The sequence below is a fragment of the Heptranchias perlo genome, chromosome 9 (genome assembly GCF_035084215.1).
Source record: "Heptranchias perlo isolate sHepPer1 chromosome 9, sHepPer1.hap1, whole genome shotgun sequence".
Lineage (NCBI taxonomy): Eukaryota > Metazoa > Chordata > Chondrichthyes > Hexanchiformes > Hexanchidae > Heptranchias > Heptranchias perlo.
This window is the reverse complement of record NC_090333.1, coordinates 36,907,261-36,932,558: the sequence shown is the minus strand read 5'-3', so window position 1 is coordinate 36,932,558 and position 25,298 is coordinate 36,907,261. Positions and strand designations below refer to the sequence as shown.

General features: G+C 41.6%; 1 protein-coding gene across 3 annotated transcripts in view; it reads right to left on the bottom strand.

The window, feature by feature from the left end:
* Positions 1–25,298, bottom strand: part of tut4 (terminal uridylyl transferase 4) — an 80,986-nt gene that overhangs the window by 18,423 nt on the left and 37,265 nt on the right. For all 3 annotated transcript variants that reach the window (XM_067990199.1, XM_067990200.1, XM_067990201.1), the window contains 7 exons: positions 22,920–23,743; positions 17,827–17,977; positions 14,948–15,028; positions 5,622–5,725; positions 2,757–2,814; positions 2,369–2,472; positions 2,052–2,141 (listed from right to left, as the gene is read on the bottom strand). In XM_067990199.1, the coding sequence (XP_067846300.1) occupies positions 2,052–2,141; positions 2,369–2,472; positions 2,757–2,814; positions 5,622–5,725; positions 14,948–15,028; positions 17,827–17,977; positions 22,920–23,743 (1,412 nt within the window). The remainder of the gene's footprint in view (positions 1–2,051; positions 2,142–2,368; positions 2,473–2,756; positions 2,815–5,621; positions 5,726–14,947; positions 15,029–17,826; positions 17,978–22,919; positions 23,744–25,298) is intronic.

Genomic DNA, 25,298 nt, shown 5'->3' with positions numbered 1-25,298 from the left:
CTACTAGTCCTGTTGCCAATGCTGCATGTTCCATTGAGATGCACAGAATAGTGCAACCGTCACTCCTATCAACGAGAAGATGCACCTCCTGTTACAGAAAAACCCCAGCTCTTCCACCACAAACATGGATTAAGCACTGTCGACATATCCCAATAAAAGCATGTGGTGTATGACTTCTGCCTACAGCTGGGAAAGTACTATGTAGTCCAGAGCATCCTCCTGGATGCCTTACCAGGAAGTATTCTCTAACAAATCACACAATGTACTGTAGAGGAAAGGAACAATCAATGCCAGACAGACCAAGGGAGTACACCATCAATGGTCTCCAGCTGTGTAGCAAGAGTGATATTACCCAAAAACACCCTTACAAAAGGTACAATAGTGTTGTAATAAATTGGATAGCCAGGTAGTGAAGGATAGAATACTAGAGAGCCTGGTCTTCAGTTGCTTCCAAGTCTTTATTCACAGAGATCCACATTACCCACACCTTAGATAAGCTCTCATATAAATAGATACAAGAGAGTCCCCAAATGATACGCACCACCTGAATACAATTAACAATAATTGATATAAATCACATGGCTAGAATTAACAAGTTTCTGTGCATGAGCACCTGGATATTCTGCCTCCCTTCCCATACCCAGTGATCCTGAAGCATGTTAAACTGCTGTATGAACATAAACGGTGTAATTAATGTTAATGTGTCTTTCTGTAAATGTTACTTTGAGAATATATACTACAGTACATCCATGTAAAAAATCATTTCATTTTTCATTTTGCAAATTGTTTTTAAAAAATTTTTTATACCGTTACCATTAATTATTAAATGTTTAGCCATTTTTCTGTTTCATGATTGCCTTTTTGAAATAATTTTAATGAAGAAAAAAATGACACCAAGCAGTAAAAAAATGATAGATGGTGAGCTCTGTAATATCTTCTTTAAAGCAGAAGCTATAAATATAGAAGCTAAAATTCACACAATTGAAACTGCAATTTTATTTTCCCAGTTATGTACTGATTTAAAGTCAAGAGGTTGGGTAGTCATCAAATTAATACATGTGCCACAAAAATTATTTATTTATGATCAGATTTTAAAATATATTAAAATCATTAATCATAGATTCTCATCTACGTCTGCAAAAGGCCCTTTCTTCTCCCCCCAAGCTAAGACTTAATAAGATCAGAAGGCTGAAGGCATTTGCTGAATTCCATTATTTATTGCATTCTATTGAGTACAAGTCTGTCTGTATGCAAAAACAGTCATATTGTTTATTTCTTTAATTTTTTTAATATGTTAAGCAAATGTCCACATACCTAGAAGCCTGCAAGCTCACACTCACTCCTTCTCTCACCTCAGTAGGCTGGAAATTGTTACTACAATATATATTATTTAAACTGTGCTAGTGATCTCATTGCTATTTTATACGTATGCAGATCTTCTGATGAATAGCATTGTAACACTGAATCATGAAAGCTGGCGTACAGCACTGTGATAAATCATACTGCTCTTTACAGTAATTCACTACAGAATTATATTGGTGTTCAACATAAGTTACAAAGAAAACTACATTTTTTTTTTAATGTGGCATTTAAATGCTATTCTACTAATCAAATGGGTGAAACTGGAAATTATTTTTTGCCCTATTTCAAAGTTATTTTTCTTCTGCCTTACACCTGAAAGACAAGACAGGATCCCAGGCCTTTGACAGTTTGTAACTAGCCAACAAGAGGTGCATGTGAGTGGTGCAGGTTGCCTTACTCTTCAATATTGCCTTTATCCCTTTGGCAATGCCAAACTCCCATTCAGCGCCTCTCCCTGATGAGATCGTCACAATTAGGAATTCTCAGTGTGAGGAACCACAGGTGCAAGCTCTGGTCCTATGCTACAGCACAGCACAAGGGGTGTTCCAATCTAGTAATCATCCTTCTACCTTTTATTCTAATTTGAACACAAACACAAAATCCCAGAACAAGTACTGTAATACATGTTCAAAATGCAATGGATAGGATTAATCTATGACAAATACTTTTAAACTATGTTGTAAATTTACCTTGGCAAACACCTTCATGGTATATCCCAAATATTTTACTCTAGGATCTAAAGCAGCATATGTAGCCAACATCCTTGTGTTATGTTGTGCCTGTAAAAAGCAGAGTTATTACTGGCAGCACTGCAGCATCACAGATTGAATACCATCTTCACATTAGATAAACGCACACATAAAAATCATGTTTACATATTTTTTTATAATAATTTTAATGACCGAATTACTTACTAAATAATGTTCAACTTTTGTACAAATTACAGACTTCTATACTTAACATGGACTCAAGTATATTTGTAGGGAAAGTGTTCAGATTTCCTTACCAAAGTGTTGTACAAGCTGATATCTCCTTCCAAACCACTCTGCCGGTGTTCAAATTTTACAATAGGCACTTTGGCTGTTGTTATGGGCAAGATATTTCTCAAACCTATCAAAATAGGAGATATTCATTGCTGAACATGAATTGGTACATTGTTTTCCTCATTTAACTGCAGAAGATTGATCTAAATGAACTAAATTTTGTTTTGTAAAATAAAGATCAATATAGATTTACCATCAACAAAACAAGAACTGAAAAGCAGCAGACTCAAGTGTAATCATTCATGCAAATAAAATGCAGGCTGTAGTAAAAACTTAATGACTTCACTAATGAAGATTATATAGATAATTTCTTCACAAGTTTAATGTTCTTATCTGAAACAAATCACCTACCTGGATGCTTCTTGAGAACTTTTGCCAGACCTTCAATTATTTCTTTGCAATTGAGTTTCTGTAAGAAAACAAATGCATCTAAGATTAGAGAAACAAGTTTAAAGCAAAAGAAAAGCCTTCAGTGACATTTACAGCTGTAATGAGTGCAGTGTGTTCCAAAATAATATTAACAGGCCCCATCCAGCAAATGTATGCAGCTTGTTCAACCACATTTATTGTATTAACATGGTTGAGGGGTTCATCATCCAGTGGTGTAATGCTTTAGTGATACAGCAAATTAAGACTTAAGGGTCAGATGCTAGAACTAGTTTAAAATCGAATCTCCTATGCCACTATTTGTTTTACTCTGTGGAAAAGCTCTTGTAACATACAATCATTAATGCAATAACAAATATTTATAGGAAATTCATTTCAGAAGCAAGTTTGACTCCTGTATAGAATTTTGTTAGATCACATTATATTCTTATTAAAAATAACCCATTTCCTTAAGGATGGATTTTATTTCAAGATGTAGTGCATCATGGTAATCTAAGATGATATACTTGAATAGGGGACTAAAAGGTGATTAAAACGCAAAATTGTTTTACATTGAAATAAGGGACCTTGTGCAATGATCGATAGGTATGTCATGTGCTGGTCACTTGCACATGTTTTGTTTAACTGCTCGATAGCCTTTTCACGCACTGATTAAAAATCAGCATACATCAATTTCATACCCCTGTTGAGTTGTTTGACAACTACCCATTAAAAGTTCCAAAATATTTCACCAGGATAGTCTAATGTTGGCTTACAGTTGGGTCTGGGAGAGTGTCTGGGGGAAACAGAGATCAAGACACTGGTGTTACTACCCCCTCGCCCCGAAAAAAACCTTTTAGAATCTTTATTGTCCACAGGACAGGCAGAGATAACTCATGCAAAGAATGGTGTTTCCAATAATATTATATCCCCTTAACTTTACACTTCAGTGTTAGCATCAAGAATGAACTCACGTTCACTGGATAAGGTTTGAATTCAAAAGTTTCCATCCCATGGAAATAACCGCAGGGGCAACTGAGCCAATTTGTGATACAGTAAACATATTTCAACACTAGAATCAGTTTTACAGGTCACTTGAAAACAAACGACTTAAAGGGGAATTGTCACAAAATCCTAAATTTTATAAAGAGAAATAAACCTGTTATTGGTCTCTCTCAACTGTTCCTTGTTCAGTTTGCTTTAGAACTGCTGCGCAGAGGCAGCAGCACTCCATAGTGTCATAAGACGGAAAGTTCTATAGAAAATGAGTGCTCCCCTATTTCTTTCAACCGGCAGATTAACGTGTTAACAAGGGATAACTAGAAAACACCAAGACATCTCTCGTTAACATCGAGGACTTAAGGGGAAATTCAATAGAGTATATTTCCCCGTTAAGAACAGATACCAGGACGCATTAAACTTTGGATCAATTAACAGGGAAAATATGAATTTCTACTGGGGCAATTTTGATCTAATAGCAGTTTGATTAGAAAATTCTGCTTGCACTTAAGAACAGTCCGACATTCTTAAAATTAACCCTTATAATTGAAGTGCAAGGAAGTACCGCAATGTAGTGGTTGTGCTAATAGCCTAGTAATCCAGAGGCCTGGACTAATAATCCAGAGAAGGTGAGTTCAAATCCCACCATGACAGTTTGAGAATGTGAATTCAGTTTAAAAACAAACAATCTGGAAATAAAAAGCTGGCATCAATAAAAGTAACATTTGATTTGATTTGATTTGATTTGATTTAGGGGAAAACCACAAGCACATAATCAAACCCAAGTACACAACTTTAATGTGCAAACGACAGAGGAAGAAGAGCTGAGTTTGATAATAGACTAGGGGTGGGGAACTATTCTGATAAATCTATCAAGGATAAATGGACAAAAACATTGTTCGTGCCATGCTGGAGCAAAGAAAATAAAAATAATCTGAAATGGTTTTGCAATTTTATTAAAAAAAGACTTAAAAAGGAAGATTTACTAAAAAAATATATATTTTTAAAAATCTTTCAACAAAGTGAAATCTTTATATATTTATTTATTTTTTATTTGTTCATGGGATGTGGGTGTCGCTGGCGAGGCCAGCATTTATTGCCCATCCCTAACTGCCCTCGAGAAGGTGGTGGTGAGCCGCCTTCTTGAACCGCTGCAGTCTGTGTTGTGAAGGTTCTCCCACAATGCTGTTAAAAAGGTATTTGACCCAGCGACGATGATCTCTGGGCAACTTGGACTTATGAGGCAGTGGAAACTACAGTGTAAAATTAAATCTTTCTAGACCTAAAAAAAAGTACAGAATTATTAAATTGTCTCACAATACAATGAAATATTCCTCTGTTCGCTTTATGTTGAACAAGAATGCAATCTTTCAAGAAGCCTGCCACAAACACACTAGTATTCATTAATGGCTTCTGATCTTTTGGTAGACTTGAGAAGGCTGGTAAGCACATAACAGAAAGAAATGGGCACTTTGAAACTGCTTTGCAATGTCATTCACGCCAATGCAATTGTTATTTTCACTAGCTGTCTGGTTGGTTGTGACGGGTGGCCAATGGGTTTGCTAACAGATGACAAAGATAACCAGCTGGCTCAAAAGTGCCCACTCAATTCTTTTAGTATAGAACATCGACTTTAAACTGAAAGCTCACCTTCAGGGACGAACTGGCCATATGGGAAATCGGGAGAATTCCGAGTGCCCTCATGGATGGTTCTATAGTGCTGTATTATTGGCGTTCCCCCCTTCTTTTCCCCGAGAAACCCGCAGCCTTTAGGGGGAGCCAGTCCGCCCTGGTCACCCCTCTCCATTTCACAATTCAATTGTGTTTTTCCACCCTAAAAATAGATCTCACCTCTGCAGTCTCATGGCCTTCCAAAGTCATGCATATGTCCAGGTCGCTATCACGAAACCCAAATCCATTCTTAGACGACCCAAACAAACACAGTCTGGCCTTGTCTGCACTCAAAAAAGATTATGTATAAATGTTAGCGATATCTGATACTGGTGTTGTCCAACAACACTGCAAAGGAAAGGGGAGGTGAAGAGGAGCTGGAGAGAGTTAAAAAGGAGAGGAAGGGAAGAGCAAGGGAGAAAGGAGGGGGAGAGGGAGTGGGAAGAGAAAGAGGAAGGAGAAGACAGAGAGGAGGAGGACAAGGATGGGGGCAGGGAGAAAATCAACAGACTACATATCCCAGTTGGGTCTAGGACTTAGCATAGGAACAGAAGTAGGCCATTCAGCCCCTTGAGCCTGTTCCACCATTCAATTAGGTCATGGCTGATCGGTATCTTAACTCCATCCACCTGCCTTGCTTCTGTAACCTTTAATACCCTTGCCTAACAAAAATCCATCAATCTCAGTTTTGAAATTTTCAACCTACGCTCAACAGCTTGTTTGGGGGGGAAGAGAGTTCCAGATTTCCACTACCCTTTGTGCGAAGAAGTGCTTCCTGACATCAATCTTGAATGGCCTAGTTTTAATTTTAAGGTTATGCTCCCTTGTTCTGGACTCCCCCACCAGAGGAAATAGTTTATTTCCATTTACACTATCTGCTCCTTTAATCATCTTAAACACCTCAATCAGATCACCCCTTAATCATCTATATTCAAGGGAATAGACTATGCCTAGTCTTCATAATTTAACCCTTTTAGCCCCAGTATCATTCTGGTGAATCTGCGCGGTACCTTCTCTAAGGTCAATATATAGTTCCTGAGGTGCAGTGCCCAGAACTGAATGCAGTACCCTAAATGGGGTCTAACCAGAGCTTTATATAACTGTGACATAACTTTCAGCAGACCAAGTCTCTGGTGGACCTGGGAAATCTTATTAGTGGATCTCAGCAGGAGAGAGTGGGAGAATATTGATGTATGGTCACAGATAGCAAGATGAAGCAGAGAAAGGGGGCATATGACAGATGTCAGGTTGATAATACAAGTGAGAACCAGGCTGAATATAGAAAGTTCAGAGGGGAAGTGAAAAAGGAAATAAGAGGGGCAAAGACCGAGCATGAGAATAGACTGGCAACTAACATAAAAGGCGAATCCAAAAGTCTTCTATAGGCATATAAATGGTAACAGGGTGGTAAGAGGAAGGGTGGGGCCGATTAGGGACCAAAAAGGAGACCTATGCATGGCGGCAGAGGGCATGGCTGAGGTACTAAATGAGTACTTTGCATCTGTCTTTACCAAGGAAGATGATGCTGCCAAAGTCACAGTAAAAGAGGAGAGGTAGTTGAGGTATTGGATGAGCTAAAAATTGATGGAGGAGGTACTAGAAAGGCTGGCTGTATTTAAAGTAGATAATTCACCAGGTCCGGATGGGATGCATCTTAGGTTACTGAGGGAAGTAAGGGTGGAAATTGCAGAGGTTCTGGCCATAATCTTCCGATCATCCTTGGATACGGGGGTGGTGCCAGAGGACTGGAGAATTGCAAATGTTACACCCTTGTTCAAAAAAGGGTGTAAGGATAAATCCAGCAACTACAGGCCAGTCAATTTAACCTCAGAGGTGGGGAAACTTTTAGAAACGATAATCTGGGACAAAATTAACAGTCTCTTGGACAAGTGTGGATTAATCAGGGAAAGCCAGCATGGTTTGTTAAAGGCAAATCGTACTTAACTAACTTGATTGAGTTTTTTGATTATGTAACAGAGAGGGTTTATGAGGGCAATGCAGTTGATGTTGTGTGTATATGGACTTCCAAAAGGTGTTTGATAAAGTGCCACATAATAGGCTTGTCAGCAAACTTGAAGCCCATGGAATAAAAGGGGCGGTGGCAGCATGGATACGAAATTGGCTAAGTGACAGGAAACAGAGAGTAGTGGTGAACTGTTGTTCTTCGGACTGGAAGGTGTACAGCGGTGTTCCCCAGGGGTCGGTACTAGAGCCACTGCTTTTCTTGATATATATTAATGACTTGGACTTGGGTGTACAAGGCACAATTTCAAAATTTGCAGATGACACAAAACTTGGATATATAGTGAACAGTGAGGAGGATAGTGATAGACTTCAAGAGTACATAGACAGGCTGGTGGAATGGGCGGACAAGTGGCAGATGAAATATAAACGCAGAGAAGTGTGAAGTGATACATTTCCATAAGAAGAACGAGGAGAGGTAATATAAACTAAAGGGCACAATTCTAAAAGGGGTACAGGAACAGAGAGATCTCGGGGTATATGTGCACAAATCATTGAAGGTGGCACAGCAGGTTGAGAAAGCAGTTAAAAAGCATACGGGATCCTGGGCTTTATAAATAGATGTGGAGATGCCGGTGATGGACTGGGGTTGACAATTGTAAACAATTTTACAACACCAAGTTATAGTCCAGCAATTTTATTTTAAATTCACAAGCTTTCGGAGATTTTCTGCACAGAGAAACGGAGATATGTATAAATGCGTAGGCTTCAAGGAGATCTTGAAACATTTGCCTGAGGAAGGAGAAAATCTCCGAAAGCTTGTGAATTTAAAATAAAATTGCTGGACTATAACTTGGTGTTGTAAAATTGTTTACAATTTATAAATAGAGGCATAGAGTACAAAAGTAAGGAAGTTATGATGAACCTTTATAAAACACTGGTTCGGCCACAACTGGAGTATTGTGTTCAATTCTGGGCACTGCACTTTAGGAAAGATGTGAAGGCCTTGGAGAGGGTGCAGAAAAGATTTACTAGAATATTTCCAGAGATGAAGGACTTCAGTTACGTGGATAGACTGAAAAAGCTGGGGTTGTTCTCCTTAGAGCAGAGGATGTTGAGAGGAGATTTGATAGAGGTGTTCAAAATCATGAGGGGTCGAGACTGAGTAGATTGAGAGAAACTGTTCCCATTGACAGAAGGGTCCAGAGGACACAGATTTAAGGTGATTGGCAAAAGAACCAAAGGCAACATGAGGAAAAACTTTTTTACGCACCTAGTGGTTACGATCTTAAATGCACTGCCTAAGGGGGTGGATATTATTATTCAATCGTGGCTTTCAAAAGGGAACTGGATAAGTACTTCAAGGGAGAGAATTTGCAGGGCTACGGGGAAAGGGCGGGGGAGTGGGACTAGCTGGATTGCTCTTGCAGAAAGCCGGCATGGGCTCGACGGGCCAAATGGCCTCTTTTTGTGCTGTAACCATTTTATGATTCAATAGTCACTTTTACTGCATAACAGTTCTCTTGGCAGGTTCAACAGACACATTCTGAATACCTGTGGAAAGTTTATTCAGTGCTCTTCATCAATGCTAGGAGCCACTGCAATAGGTGAAGGATCGTTGAGAATGAAATAAATATTAGTGTCAATGGGGGAACACGGCACAAGTTAGTAAATTTAAGTGTCATGGTCAATGAAAGGAATCAAGTGAAGGTATGGGGCCCATGGATATTATTAACAGGAAGTGCATAAGAGTTCATGTTCAATGAAGGACAGGGAGGTGCATCGAGTCGGCATGTTAGGCAAACGTATGCAAGGTTTTAAATTTTAAAAAATATTTCTTATAAATCTTCCTGCCCAGCATAAAATTAATACTTCAAATATATTTCTCTAACATTTACTGTGCCTGCTCCCCTTAAACAGCAATAGCAATGGATAACATTTATATTAGGGGAGGCAGTCACACAATGTTAGGACACAAAGAACATAAGCAAAACATCTAAAATTAAATACCTCTATCAGAGAGGTAATGGGTATAGATCCAAATGTTAACACTTTTAGTGGATTTCCCATAGACAGAGCGTGGCATAGAATTTTTTTAATGCATTTTGAAATGAGACAGGTGGGGGGAATGGAAAAAAGGAAAAGGAAGGAGCAAGGGCAAGGGGAGGGAGCGGGCTCGGGGAAAGGAAGAGGGGAGAGGAATAGAGACGAAGAGCACAGGGGAAGTTGGAGTGGGGGGGCAGAGGGAGAAGAATACAAGGGGGAGGGATCAGAGACAAGGAGAGTGGAGGGTGATTAGGGGTGGGAAAGGAGAATGGGGGGGTAGTCAAGGGTCAGAAAACCATCGGCAGGGGGGGGGGGGCTAGGGTAGTAATTAAACAGAATTAGACACAAATTACCACACAGCAACAGTCCTAATCCCAGGTGCCTATCCGATTCCCATATCCCTTTATTCCACTCTACTTGAACCACCTATTTAACCTATCCTTAAATGTTGGCATGGTCTCTGCCTCAATTGTTAACTTTGTAGTGCGTTCCATAACCTCACAATTCTTGTGTAAAAATGTTTTTCCTGCTATCTGTCCTAAATCTGTTGCGTCTAATCTTACATCTAGGTCTCAAAGTCACAAAGTAAAGATGAGGAACACTACTTGGCCCATCCGGTAGTTCCACATCATGGTATGCAACTGCTCATTCCAAAGTTTTCACCTCTACTTCCAAGTGGACAAGTTCACACCAGTGCCAGGGTTAAGGACATCTCCTCGTGGCTGAAAAGAACTTGGACCATGAGGGGGAGGATCCAGTTGTCATGGTTCATGTAGGAACCAACGACATAGGTAGAACTAAGAATGAGGTTCTGCTGAGACAGTTTGAGGCGCTGGGGTCTAAATTAATAAGCAGAACCTCAAAGGTAATAATGTCTGGATTACTACCTGAGTCATGGGCAAATTGGCATTGGGGGAAACAGATCAGAGAGTTAAATGGGTGGCTCAAAGAGTGGTGTGGGAGACAGGGGTTTCGATTCATGGGGCACTGGGACCAGTACAGGGGAAAGAGGGAGCTGTTCAGTTGGTACGGGTTCCACTTAAACAGGGCTGGGACCAGTGTTCTGGTGAATCGAATAACTGGGGGTGTAGATAGGGCTTTATACTAAAAAAAATTATGGGGAGGGGAGAGGGGTCAGGTGAAGGGAAATTTAGAAATCTAATGAGAAAAGTCAAGGCCACAGAGCATTATAGTGATTTGGGTAAAGATAAGCAGAGTATGGCAGGAAGGGACAGAGAGTTTACCAATAATAGAACAACAAATAATAAGGTCAAAACTAAAGGCTCTTTATCTGAATGCACGGAGCATTCGTAACAATATAGTCGAATTAGTTGCACAGAGATAAATGGGTTTGATCTAATAGCCATTACAGAGACATGAGGCTCAATTTTCAAATGAAGCCGGGAAGGGGGTTGGAGGGGTCAATTTGTCAATTAGTACGAGTTTCCCAGACATCCACATGATTTTGACGTAAGGACGTCTTTTTTTTGTTGGTTTCCTGTCCGACTGACCGGCTCATTGACAGGCTGGTCTCGGTCGGACAGGAGACCAGCCAGGGAGAGGACATCTTCAGGTAAATCTTTGTTTGCATGGATGGTGGGGAGGGGGGGGGAAAAAGAGACGGAGGCATGGGTGGGCATCGGGGTCGCTAGTCATGGGGGATGGGATCGGGGGTCAGTCACGGGGTGGGGGGAAGGGATCGGGGGTCAGCGATCGTTGAGGGAGGGTCGGGGGTTGGGGGTGGCGGTGCAGGTAGGCTTGTTGGGCCTGGGGGAAGCAGTCCTGCTCCTCTGGGCCCACATGCTGTTCCTTTCTAGGCACTTACCTGCAGTCTCCAGCGTTCTCACTTCCTTTCATGAGGCGTAAAACAGAAGGCCTGGGAATCCCGGCCCCTCGGGGTTGAAATGGGGAATTAGTTAAAAATGGAGGCCTGAAGCCTCTTTGAAATGTTTTAAGGCTCGACCCGCCTCCTGGGAGCGGGTTGGCCGTCCGGCCCTCGTCCCGCCCCCGTGAAAACCAGAAATGGGTGGGTTGGAGGCGGGTTGGGAAGGTTGGGAACTAAATATTCCTGGATACATGACGTTTAGAAAAGACAGGCAGATGGAAAAGGAGGGGGCGTAGCCCTAATAATAAAGGATGACATAAGGACAGTGGTGAGAAAGGATCTTGGCTCGGAAGATCAGGAAGTAGAATCTGTATGGGTGGAGAAAAGAAATAACAAGGGGCAGAAAACACTGGTAGGAGTAGTTTATAGGTCCCTTAATTGTAGGTATACCATTGGACAGAGTATAAATCATGAAATAATTGGAGCTAGTAACAAAGATAATGCAGTAATCGTGGGGGACTTTAATCTTCATATAAACTGGGCAAATCAAATTGGCAAAGTTAGCCTGGAGGACGAGTTCATGGAATGCATTTGAGACGGTTTCATAGAACAATACGTCAGTGAACCAACTAGGGAACAGGCTGTTTTAGATCTTGTATTGTGTAATGAGACAGGGTTAATTAGTAATCTCACAATAAAGGATCCTCTGGGGAAGAGTGATCATATGATGATAGAATTTCACGTTGAGTTTGAGAGTGACGTACTTAAGTAGGAAACTAGAGTCTTAAATTTAAATAAAGCCAATTACATAGGTAATGAGGGGCGAGTTGGTTAAGGTAGATTGGAAAATTAGATTAAAGGGTATGACGGTTGATAAACAATGGCAAACATTATAGAATAGAATCACAGAAAGGTTACAGCACGGAAGGAGGCCATTCGGCCCAGCGAGTCCGTGCCGGCTCTATGCAAGAGCAATCCAGCTAGTCCCACTCCCCTGCCCTATCCCCGTAGCCCTGCAAATTTTTTCCTTTCAAGTACTTAGCCAGTTCCCTTTTGAAGGCCATGATTGAATCTGCCTCCACCACCCCCTCAGGCAGTGCATTCCAGATCATAACAAATCGCTGTGCAAAAAAGTTTTTCCTCATGTCACCTTTGGTTCTTTTGCCAATCACCTTAAATCGATGTCCCCTGGTTCTTGACCCTTCTGCCAATAGGAACAGTTTCTCTCTATCTATTCTGTCTAGACCCTTCATGATTTTGAATACCTCTATTAAATCTCCTCGCAACCGTCTCTGTTCCAGGGAGAACAACCCCAGCTTCTCCAGTCTATCCATGTAACTGAAGTCCCTCATCCCTGGAATTATTCTAGTAAATCTCTTCAGCACCGTCTAAGGCCTTCACATCTTTCCTAAAGTGTGATGCCCAGAACTGGACACAATACTCCAATTGTTTAAAGAAATATTTCAATGTTCTCAATAAATACACATTCCATTGAGGAATGAAAATTTCATGGGAAAAGTGATCGATCCGTGGCTAACTAAAAAAGTTAAGGGTAGTATCAGATTAAAAGAAGAGGCCTATAATGTTGTCAAGAAGAGTAGTAAGCCTAAGGATTGGGAGAGTTTTAGAAACCAGCAAAGGACGACCAAAAAATTGATAAGGGAGAAAATAGAATGTGAAAGTAAACTAGTAAGAAATATAAAAACGGATTGTAGGAACTTCTACAAGTATGTAAAAAGGAAGAAAGTATCAAAAGTGAATGTTGGTCCCTTAGAGGTTGAGACAGGAGAAATTATAATGGGGAATCAGGAAATGGCAGATGCGTTAAACAAATATTTTGTATCTGTCTTCATAGTAGAAGACACAAAAAGCATAACAGAAGTAGTGGGGAACCAAGGGGCTAATGAGATCGAGGAACTTAAAGTAATTAATATCAGAAGAGAAAAAGTACTTGAGAAACTTATGGGACTGAAAGCCGATAAATCCCCTGGACCTGATGGCCTACATCCGAGGGTTCTAAAAGAGGTGGCTGCAGAGATAGTGGATGCATTGGTTATGATTTTCCAAAATTCCCTAGATCCTAGAATGATCCCAGCAGATTGGAAGGTAGCAAATATAACCCTGCTATTCAAGAAAGGAGGGAGAGAGAAAACAGGGAACTACAGGCCAGTTAGCCTGACATCAGTCATCAGAAATGCTGGAATCGATTATTAAGGAAGTGGTATAAGGCCACTTAGAATATCGTAATACGATTAGGCAGAGTCAACATGGTTTTATGAAACGGAAATCGTGTTTGACAAATTTATTAGAGCTTTTTGAGGATGTAATTAGCAGGGTAGATAAAGGGGAACCAGTGGATGTAGTATATTTGGATTTTCAAAAGGCATTCGATAAAGTGCCACAATAAAAGGTTGTTACACAAGATAAGGGCTCATGGGGTTGGGGGTAATATATTAGCATGGATAGAGGATTGGTTAACGAACAGAAAACAGAGAGTCGGAATAAACGGGTCATTTTCAGGTTGGCAGGATGTAATTAGTTGGGTACCGCAAGAATCGGAGCTTGGGCCTCAGCTATTTACAATCTATATTAATGACTTGGATGAAGGGACTGAGTGTAATGTATCCACGTTTGCTGATGATAGAAAGCTAGGTGGGAAAGTCAGTTGTGAGGAGGACACAAACTGTCTGCAAAGGGATATAGACAGGTTAAGTGAGTGGCAAGAAGGTGGCAGATGGAGTATAATGTGGGGAAATGTGAGGTTATTCACTTTGGTAGGAAGAATAGTAAAACAGAATATTTTTTAAAATGGTGAGAAACTGGAAAATGTTGGTGTTCAGAGAGACTTGGGTGTCCTTGTACAAGAAACACAAAAAGTTAGCACGCTGGTACAGCAAGCAATTAGGAAAGCAAATGGCATGTTGGCCTTTATTGCAAGGGGGTTGGAGTGCAAGAGTAAGGAAGTCTTACTACAATTGTACAGGGCTTTGGTGAGACCTCACCTGGAGTACTGTGTGCAGTTTTGGTCTCCTTATCATAAGGAAGGATATACTTGTCTTAGAGGCGGTGCAACGAAGGTTCACTAGATTAATTCCTGGGATGAGAAGGTTGTCCTATGACGAGAGGTTGAATAGAATGGGCCTATACTCTCTGGAATTTAGAAGAATGAGAGGTGATATCATTGAAGAGTATAAAATTCTGAAGGGGCTTGACAGGGTAGATGCTGAGAGGCTGGAGAGTCTAGAACTAGGGGGCATAGTCGCACGATAAAGGGTCAGCCATTTAAGACTGAGATGAGGAGGAATTTCTTCACTCAGGAGGGTTGTGAATCTTTGGAATTCTCTAACCCAGAGGGCTGTGGATGCTCAGTCGTTGAGTATATTCAAGGCTGAGATTGATAGGTTTTTGGACAGTAAGGGAATCAAGGGATATGGGGATCGGGCATGAAAGTGGAGTTGAGGTCGAAGATCAGCCATGATCTGATTGAATGGCGGAGCAGGCTCGAGGGGCCGTATGGCCTATTCCTGTTCCTATTTCTTATGCTTTTGCAGTAAGTTTTATTATAAAACTAAGCTGGCTATATCTAACCTAGGGCTAAGACTGACATTGCGTGGCAAAAGTAGTGCATTAATAAATGGGATCAACTGAGAAGCATTTGTTATCTAGAACTTACCATCGAATTCTTTACGAATAAATCTTTCCAAACTTGCTAAGGTTTGTTCTCTATTTTGCTCCTCCAGAGGTGAGAGTTCATCTAAGGGTAAACGTGTTACCATTTAGTTATTCATCAGGTTTTATTTATGCGACTAAAAAAAGTCAGTAATATTGAGACATACTTATATACAATTAGTTGGGTTTACTTACAAACACGATTACAGATGCATACTGATGATAGCTAATGTTTCTTCCTCATTTATTTATCCTCCAAATACAAAAATATAGAGATGCACAGTCCATGATTTAAGACCAGCCTTTAAGGATTGGTGCTCTAAGAAGTCCATCTTCTTTTGGAAGCCAAATGTAATGTCAATCCTTATAATAGGTTTCTGTTTGTAGTGAATGTCGTGCCTGGGTCAGTTTTCTTGAATTTTATTAGTCCAATACTTTTTATTGATATTACTGTTAACCAATAAGGCATGAAATGTGAGAGCCCAGCCTCCAATCAGCTAACACATATCACACAATCTTTATGAATTGGAAGAAACAAAATGACTACCAAAAACATTATTCAAAGGCTACTTTTTCCATGTGGTTGCCACTACAATAGATCCGGTTTGTATTCCCACCCATCCCCACCACAAGCTGTGCATGTCATCTGTTGCTCAGCCTAGGTTTATCCTTGTCTTGTGCTTCGTTCTGGGCCTCAGTCCTACTTCTGCTCCCCAGGCTGCAGTGCTGTGGAAATATGTAAAAAGTCAGCTGTTCATTCAGCTCAACTTTTGAAAAATATATTTTCAAACTCACTACTGCTGAAAAAAAAATTACAGTAAAGAAACTTCTCGCTTTATTTCATCAGCGCTGGAGCTCAAGCTAGGGAATGGAAGGAAGGAAGACTGCAAATAATGGGGGTGGAAGGAAATAAAAATGTTTATTTGGTAGGGAACATCTCTGGCTTTGCTTGGAAGACAAGGAATGTTTGCTGTCAGGGTTAGAGGAGCATGTTGTAATATACTGTATCCTGTGACTTATTGTGAACAAGGCCATGGAAGAACACCAATGTTTAGTAAAAATGTTGAAATTACCCCATAAGGATACCCTAAAGATTGACTTTAGGGCAGCTCCTGACTTTGGTCAATGAAGCTTTCTGATCTCCAACCTCAACATCAGGTGACCCCCTTGGAGCATATGAGGCAATTTAGATGCAGTGTATGTCTTAATATGCAGCTGAACCTTGGACAAAAGGTAGGGACAAAGTTGTCAAAATCAAGGATCTGTTTGGAACAATGGGTGTCGGATGTGCTTTCAGCGCAATAGAAATCACCAGGACAGAAGTTGGAGAAGATTTGGAAGGAATCCTCGACAGTGTCTGCATTCTAAGATTGGAAGACTATAAGACTGCGTTGGCACCACTCAGCATTACAGTCGAGACCTTCCGTTAGAAAATTCCCAAATCACAGATAAGACTGATGCTCTTATCCTGATTGAACAAGACTATACAGAGCCTAATGGCCTGTATTTATTCAGTCTTCATACCTAGTTTTCTACCTGCTAGTTATGTTCTTCTCTGAGCTGGAGCACTTGTGCTTCTTTTTAGCTTTGGCTTCAGAATTCGATCCCAAAGGCTCATTCCTGCTGTACATGTGGTGTTCAAATGAAGTTTCTTGCCTTTGAGAATAATATTCCATTGCTTTTATTTTTGTTTCCACAGTGAATACGTTGAGAGGCTGAGACAAGTTGCACATTCTTTCAGGTTATGCTTGATGGAAAGGCAATGTATGGACAAGTCACTACCATCAGTAGCAGTTTGAAAGGCTCCCCAAGAGGATTTGCTGAATTTGAAGTTAGAACAAGCATACCCTGAAGACAAGTTTCAATTTCACCAAAACACTGCTTCAATGGAAAAGAAGAAAATATTGTAGTACAGTAGGTACATTAATGATGGTACTTGGTGACCTACATGAATTGAAGATGATGCTAAGATAACTACTGAAGTTATAGCTACTAATAGAATAGAACTCACAATGTGTCCAGTAAAGAAAGTGAAAAAAGATTTTTAAAACATTTCCACAATGGAACAACCACAAACCATGTTATTTACAGAATGCAAGGGCTGGGAAGCATCACATCTGGTGAGGCAATGAGTAGAATCTTAAGAGGTAGATCATCTCTCTGACTCTCCTCCTATATCCCCAGGCAAGGCAAGGGGACCTACCCTTAAGATATGTGGAGAATAAATAAATGAGGAAGAATTACTACCTGCTAATAATGAAAATTGGAGGATTTAATCTTCCCTATATTCATTTACAAAAGCAACAAACACAGATCATCAGGACATCTAGATATAAAATATTAAAGTCTTAATCTTAGCCTGTGCATTGAATGGAATACTATATTTTGACAAGAGTGTTAGTGCCAGTTCTGCTACAGAAAATAGTCTCATAATTTCAGTCTTTATGAAATATGCGCTTTCATAAGCAGCAGCAAAGGCAGAGAAAGCTCAAATTCAGAGTTCAGGAAATAGTCTCAACATTACAAGCTTTTGTATAGTACCATTACATAACTCATTGCAGTATCACAACTTCTTGTATTCCATCAAACTTCCAGTAACTCAGTAATGGTCCATCAATCAGCTCTTTGTATATGGAAAATACTGCACTGATAATGGAACATTACTGGGTTTGATTCATCCACATGAAATTAACATGATTTACAAATGTTATAGTGACATATGAATCATATACTTCTGACACAAGTGTAACAAATCAAGTAATACACGACTACTGGCTCAATATTTCTCTACTTAAGTAAAGATGGTAGACCATTTTCTATAAGTGCAGAACATTATTCAATCCAATACTTATGTTACTAATTATATGATGACACTGAACTTACCATAACATTTTGTACAGACTAGATCAAGAATTTTCTTAAATTTATCTATCATAGGTGGCAAAGGTTTCAAATCAATCTTCTTGAAGTCCTCCGGGCAATCATTCTTTGAATGTCCATCTCGTTTGCAGATGCTGCACACAATTGTGGGGGGCTGAAGACGACAGGAAACATTTACTAACTTTATATAATCTGAAGAATAAATTATTACCCTTTTAAGACTGCCATTATACTTATACATCAAAATAAGATGAAGCACCAATATTCTCCATCATCAAGTGATGGTCCCTTTACATGTTGAATTGCCAATGTCAGCTGTGCTGCTGTACCCAGGTGCCTCCCCACAGGGATGGAGACAAAAGGGAGAGAGTTATCCCCAACCTGAGTGCTGCCAAACCCTAGAGTGCACCTCCTCCAACCCTAAGCTCCCAGACCAAAACCCTCCCAGAGTGCTTCAATGGTATAATTATCAGTACTATCTGATAAAAGTGATCACAATGCAGCTCATACTATATTAGGTAATAACCATTGGTCTTTTGTGAAAACTTTGCAAATCATATTTACTGTATGAAATTTGCAGGTAATTTGTTTTAACGCATTGTACATTACATGATGCAATGCTCCCATCATTATCAAACAGCATAAACATTCAATTCACCATGAGCAACAATAGTATTTATATATGGTAACTGTCACATTTTGCAGCATAACACCACATTCTAAAACTAATACAAAAACATGTTTATATAAAGTTCCTGCCTTTAGTTTGCATCCATAACACATGAGAAAATATACTTCTAACTATTAGACTTACAAAGAGTCAAACATGCAAAATGTCCAGACCCTTCACTGATTGGGTCAAATAACTAATGTCAAGTTAACCATGCTGATTTGCATAGAGAGGTAATTAGGAAAAACTACTGATTATAAATGAAGTAAAATTAATATTTTCTGATTTCTCTTAGTGGCCATGCTTTCCTCAACCAGCTGACCATATACACTCAAGTAACAATTATAAACATACAAAAACATAAAATTGACATAATTCACAAAAGCCAGCTAAATTTTACCCACAAAATTGCCTGTTGGAAGTCCATTAAGCTCACCTCCCTAGGGACTTGAGCATTGTTCCTTACTGCAATTTGCTTTTTTCCACTGGGCTTCCCTCCTGTGTGCCCCCAGCAGGCATTCCACAAGGAGTTCTAACTCATCTAATAACTACTTCAATAAACCAACACCAAATATAAATAAAATACCAATCTTTAGGTACTGGCAATCCTCCCAAGATTTTCTTTGCTTTCCTTTTTTTCCCTTGCTATGTGACGCTGGTTTTCCTTCTAAGATTTGCTATTTTGGATTTCGCCATTGCTGACAGCAGCCCAAAAATCCTACTGCTCTGCTCTCTCGGCCATTGCAGTCACTCCAATCCCCACAGCCACACTGTGCTCCTTTCCTATTTCAGAGTGCGCAGTGCCATCCCCCCCCCCCACTCCCCCATAAGCACTCAGTGCTTCCCCTTTTCTGAGTGCTCATTGACTCCAGCTCTGCTACATTATTGCTCACAGTCCCCTCAAGTGCTCTCGCATGCTAAACATTTTCTGCTCCCCACTCCAGGGGCTCGAATTTAGCAGGCCTGCGGGTTCCCAGCGCGTGGTCCTCCGGGAGCGTGGTCAACACGCTCGGCGAAATTAGTGGGTTGTCCGCGCGATCGTAGCAGGCAACCCACTAATAGGAATCAATTACCTGCTCCTCCGGGGTCCACGGCGCTGGCCTGCGCGTCGGTCGGGCTTCGCATGCGCAGTACGATCTGTCAGCTGGAGGCTCTCTAGTTAAAGGGACAGTCCTCCACTGACAGATGCTGCAACCAATGGGACAAATTGCAGCATGGAGCAGCCCAGGGGGAAGGCAGCTCCCAGTTTAATGATGCCTCACCCCAGGTATCATCAGATGGGGTGAGGAGGAGGGGGGAGGACACAGATCTTCCACCCGGCGGGCGGGAGGAAGCAGCCTGCCTCTGCCACCAAGAAGGCCTGGCTCGAGGTGGCAGAGGGGGTCACCTGCGCCACCAACATATGGCCCACCTGCTTACAGTGCAGGAGGCGCTGCAATGACCGCAGTAGGTCAGCCGCAGTGAGAACACGAAGTCTTTCCCCTACACACCGTCTGCCACAACACTGCCCCCACCCCACATCTCCTTCGGCACCGCCAACACTATTCTGTAATATCACCCTTCATACCCACTCAAACCCCATCCTCATCTTACCTCCACCTACTCACCTCGCCAGTACTCATCCTGCCACTAACACGCAACCCAATCCTCATACAATCTCATTGCTCCATCCCATTCTCACCCTCTCGTGCATCTCCCTCACGGCCAGCCTCACTCAACCTGCCACCACCTGTGCTGCAGCCACAGGGCATGCATCACATATGTGCAGTAGGCAACGTAAGGCAAACGTGTCGTGAGCATGAAGGGGGTGCACAAGGGTGTCTGAGGGTTTGTCATGGGTGTTACCTATATTGAATTTCAGAGCAACAAACAGCACACATTATATTGACACCACCACTGCCATGTCTCCGCGAATCCTGTCCGTTGTGTCCAATAATGCCCGCTCCTGGGTATCACTATGAGGACCCACCACTGATGCCACCCATCGTGTTACTGCAGAGTAGGTGCAGGTGTATTTGCAGGGCTCGTCCGCGCAGACGACTGAGAGACATCGGCGGTGTAGCCGGCTGCACCCTGGACGGATGCGGAGGAGAAGGTGTGGAGGGCAGTGGTGACTTTGACAGCGACAGGTAAGCAGTTGGTGCTGGGGCCAGCCAGGAGCAGCTCGGCATGAAAGAGCCTGCAGATCTCCACGACTACATGTCGAGCGAATCTGCGCCTCCCTGTGCACTGCTGCTCGGAGAGGTCCGGGGAGCTGCGCCTCGGTCTGTGGACCCTGTGGCGAGGGTAGTGCCCTCTGCGATGCGTCTCTCTCTGCGGTAGCCCTCCCTCCTGCTGTGCAGGTGGGCGTGCAACAACACTGTGTTGGGGGGATCCACGTCTCTGCGGCGGACGGCGTGGACTGCGAGGCTGCTGGGGCTGGTCATGCTCTTCGTCCTCCGAGGGTGTCCACACACCACCCATCTGGCAGGTGTTGGTCTGAGGGGTTGTGCAGGGTAGGTGGGTGGTTCCTCGGACTGGGGCTGCGGTTTCGTGTCGGTCTGTCCTCTGGCTTGGCGGGGGGTGGTGGGGGGCAGGGGTTGCCCTATGTGACGCGGTGGCCTCCTGCGTGGGTGAGGGCTGTCCCCCGTGGAGTGCACCTTGGCACCTGCCACAGGCTGCTGGCTGCAACACGCCTGGTTGGAGAGAGACCGTTTCCCCCAGTGTGTGAAGCTCACTGCCTTGAACCTAAAATCCCACACTTCCTCTTTTGACAGCTGATTCAGCTCATTAACTCACCTCAACAAGCAAGGTAAGTACTCTCAAGTGGAACCCCGCTGACTTTAATTGCCTGCGGGATTCCCACCAGCGGGGTTTGCGCGCGGATTCCCACACGTCAGCGCGGTACCCGGAAGTGGCCGGGATTTCGTCGCGATCCGGTCACGTGACCGGATATCGGGATTTTCCGGGCCCCCCCGCTGGAAACCCGCCGGAAACCCGACGCCAAAAATCGAGCCCCAGGTGTTCGAAAGCCCCAGCCGGAACTCCTAGACTGCATGTCCCTCCTCCCCAGAGTGCTCAGCTTCCCTGGTCTTTTCCTCCAATGCCCTTCCCCAATTACTCCCAGACCTTTTTCCAAAGAATTCCCAAGTCCTCTATCCCTCTCTTTACTCCAAAACCGTAACTTCAGACTAGCCAACTCTCTCTCTCAACCCTCCACTTGCTCCCTCTCAGACATCAACTCCAGGCTGTAGTATCCCTCCAACCTTGTCCACCCAGACTCCTTAAGCCAATCTCCCACAGTCTCTCAACCATGCATGTTACACAAACATCCAGGTGGCCTACCCTCACTCAATCCAGTACTCATCTCCAACCAGTACATGATGGCTGCTGTCTTCTTGCATACCATAAATGAAGGTAAGAAATTAAAACTGGGTTATATATGTAGTCAAAGTATTAACTAAGAATATTAAATGCAATTGATAAAAATCATGCAAATGATTTAAGTGTAGAGATGCAAACCTCATTGAAATTAAAAAGGCTTCACTTTCAACATTTTTGAACTATTGTAAATGTACTATATTCTAAAATATATTCATACTATTTTAGTGTTTCTACTGCATTTACAGATGTGCAATTTGTGCTCGAGCTAAGTGGCCAGTCTGGCAAGGCATCTCTTTACCATAAGGTCTCAAAGGTTAATGAGAGTGCATTCAATCAGAGTATATGCACAGATCATTATCCACCTTCTAGTCAGATTTTGAAGTGTGACATGGAAATCTAAACAGGAGTTTGTTGTTGTGATCCTTTCATACATTTAAGAAGCAATTTAAGACAAGGCTATCCCCAAGTATACCTATTTTGAAAATCAATTAAATGTCTAGGTATGTCACATTTTTAAATAATATGAATTCGTGCAGTACCTTTATATTTCAATATATCTGTTTAAAAAATGCATTTTGTAGAACCACAAAACTTTAATCAAAACTTCTTAAAATGTCTAAGCCTCCCAACCAGAGCTGTTATTTGTGTGGCCTTTCAGAGGCCCACCTTCAAGGCATGATACTTCAATGCTGGTTGCCAGCACCGTCACTTCTTTATTAAAAATAATTAAGCACCAGAGTTGGGGGAGGGGGGGAATAGACTGAATTCAGAAACATCACATCAAGCGTCCAAAGTTTTGGGAGGCTTACAACTGCAGTTTCAATTGGGAGCCTATCCATTGTGAATTGTTTTTTTAAATACAGGGACATATTTTCTCAATAAATGTGTACTCCTAAATAAGCCCACTATAGGGTCTTATCCTAGAACATTCCTTGAACTTACAGAAGTGAGGCATTGCTGCTTTTAGATACAAGGATGATTCTAAGAATTGTACTATTATTTTTTTTTAAAGTATGCACTATAACACATAACTCAGTTCAAGCAAATCTAAAGGATAACTTGCCTTTCCATTTGTTAGAATGTTTTTCTCAAAGACATAATGTAGTTCCCCTGTTTCTGATGCAGTCTCAGTGTCATCGATAACAGTGTAGCCAGGAACTTCTGTTTCTGTTGTGCAAGTCTGTGAGGTAGTTGAAACACAACTGGCAGTGCAATTTGTTCCTTCTGAGCAGTATACTCCTAGTTTGCAACTATCTTTATGTCTAAGCAACTGCAACCTGGCTGGTGGCATCACATTTTCCAGATTGCTGGACCCATGTCCTAACTCTTCCAGCTCTGCCTGCTTTGAACAACTCTCTTTAGAATCAGACACCTCCAGTCTTCTAGTGGATTGTTCCACTGAATCACATCTGAGCAATCTTTCACTGGGATCTCTTGTACAGTTGCCTGTCTCTGGTTTCCCCAGATCGCATTTTATCAAATTCACTGCAATGCCACTGGTGGAACAAGAAACACTCTTCGATTCCAAATGCTCAAAACCTGTTTTAACATCTTCAGTAGATTCAACACTTGCGTTAGCATATACTAGTGTTCCAAAATCACTGGTTCCATTTGTCATTTCTCCATCGTTGGAAGATTCTTTAATATCTCTCTCTATTGCAGTTCCCTTTTGTGGCAAACAACAGTTCCCTGAACGTTCTTCAGATTTTACAGGCTTTTTATTGTTGACTTTCCCTTTTTTTCTAGCATCTGGTTTTAACTTGATCCCATCTTTCATTTGAGGAGATGCAAAATATTTATATGCAGTCCTAAATCGCTCCAGAATATACTCAAACACCATCTGGCTGTTCAAACTCCGAGCAATATTTCTCTTTAGTGCAAAGGGGTCTATTTAAAAAAAAAGTTAACACAGCAATTATATGCCCAACATTTTTCCTTATACATCAAGTGCACTTAAAAAAAATACATTCAATTGCATTTATAGCACAGCTTTCAGAGATTTTAAGATACTACTGCAGGGTTGTCACTGTGACTTAGTCTGAAGATGGTTTAGGATTTTTTTAAAAACTTTTGTAACATCTGTTTATTTAAAAACAGTAAACGGAAAGAAAGATACGCTCTAGAAGAGCAGAAACTTCAGTTCAAATTATTCAACTTCTGTGTATTATGCTTGATGCTGGAGATACGTGGTGTGAAGAGTTTACTACTGAGATCTCAGTATATTTTCTAAGGCAACACATTACAATTCTGGTGATATGGAGGGACAGGACGAGTCGACTCCCACAGGGTAAGCTCTGAATCTCACCAGACCTACTGAGGAAAGACAAAGATACGGGTATTCTTCATAAGATGTGAAAAAAATGAAAGTCAGAGGCAGTGCCAACCTGTCACTGTAATGCAACTCCCACCAGACAGCACAAGATTTGCACAGCAATGGCCATGTCTGCTATTACTTTCAAGTTAGGGAATGACATGTGGAATTGGGAGAAAAACCTGAAAAGGGTAGGATAGCAGAATTAAAAAAATTAAATGGAGAAAAATACAAATAAAACAGCTTTTAGTGACATCCATCTTGGAACAACGTAATGTTTTCCTCTGCTAAGCACTGATAGCACACTGAGTAAACATGGTCTTCATATCTCTCAGAGCAGGCTTTAATTGCAGGCCAGACACAGACACAAAGCGGGGGTGAAATTTTTCTTGGGCAGTAGCACAAAGCAGGCGATAGCGAATCAGCAGCCGGTTTTACACTCCGCCCAATTTTATTTTCCGTTAAAGTTCATGGAAAAGTAAATTGGGCGGCGTGTAAATCGGGCGGCCGATTTACCATCTCCTGTTTTGCGCTACCGCCAGAGATGAATTTCACCCCCAAACGTTCTCTTTGTCTTTCACTGTGCCGCTATGAAAGGAGATAGGTCAGTTGCAAATCAGTATCCATTACAAGTTCAGTGCTCAAAAATTACCCTAAAGCTTAGCGTAGTTGGTACAAATTCAGCATCTCACCCAGAAATACAAATGCCCCAGTGGTGCAGTAAATTAAGTTTAAGCATACTGATATAGTAATAATAGGGTCTCTGCACCATATCTTCTTTCTATATACCAGAAATGGTTACTTTTCATCTTGATGAGCATAGTGACACAAACATTGCGTGCACTGATAGTACAGTTATCACCCCAGCCACATGAGCACATTTTACTGACAGAGGCTCTTCCTAGGGGAAGTAGTAAGAGAGAAATCCATTTTACAAACATTTTTCACTTATGTGACTTTAATAATAAATTTTAAGCCACCATTAACAAATAAAATGTTGCTGTTGCCTTCTGGCTCAGTTTTGCACTGAAGTATCAACTTAGATTATGTGCTCAAGTCATGGAGTGAGGCTTGAACCCAAAACCTTCTGACTCAGAGGTGAGAGTGTTACCACTGAACCAAGCTGATATT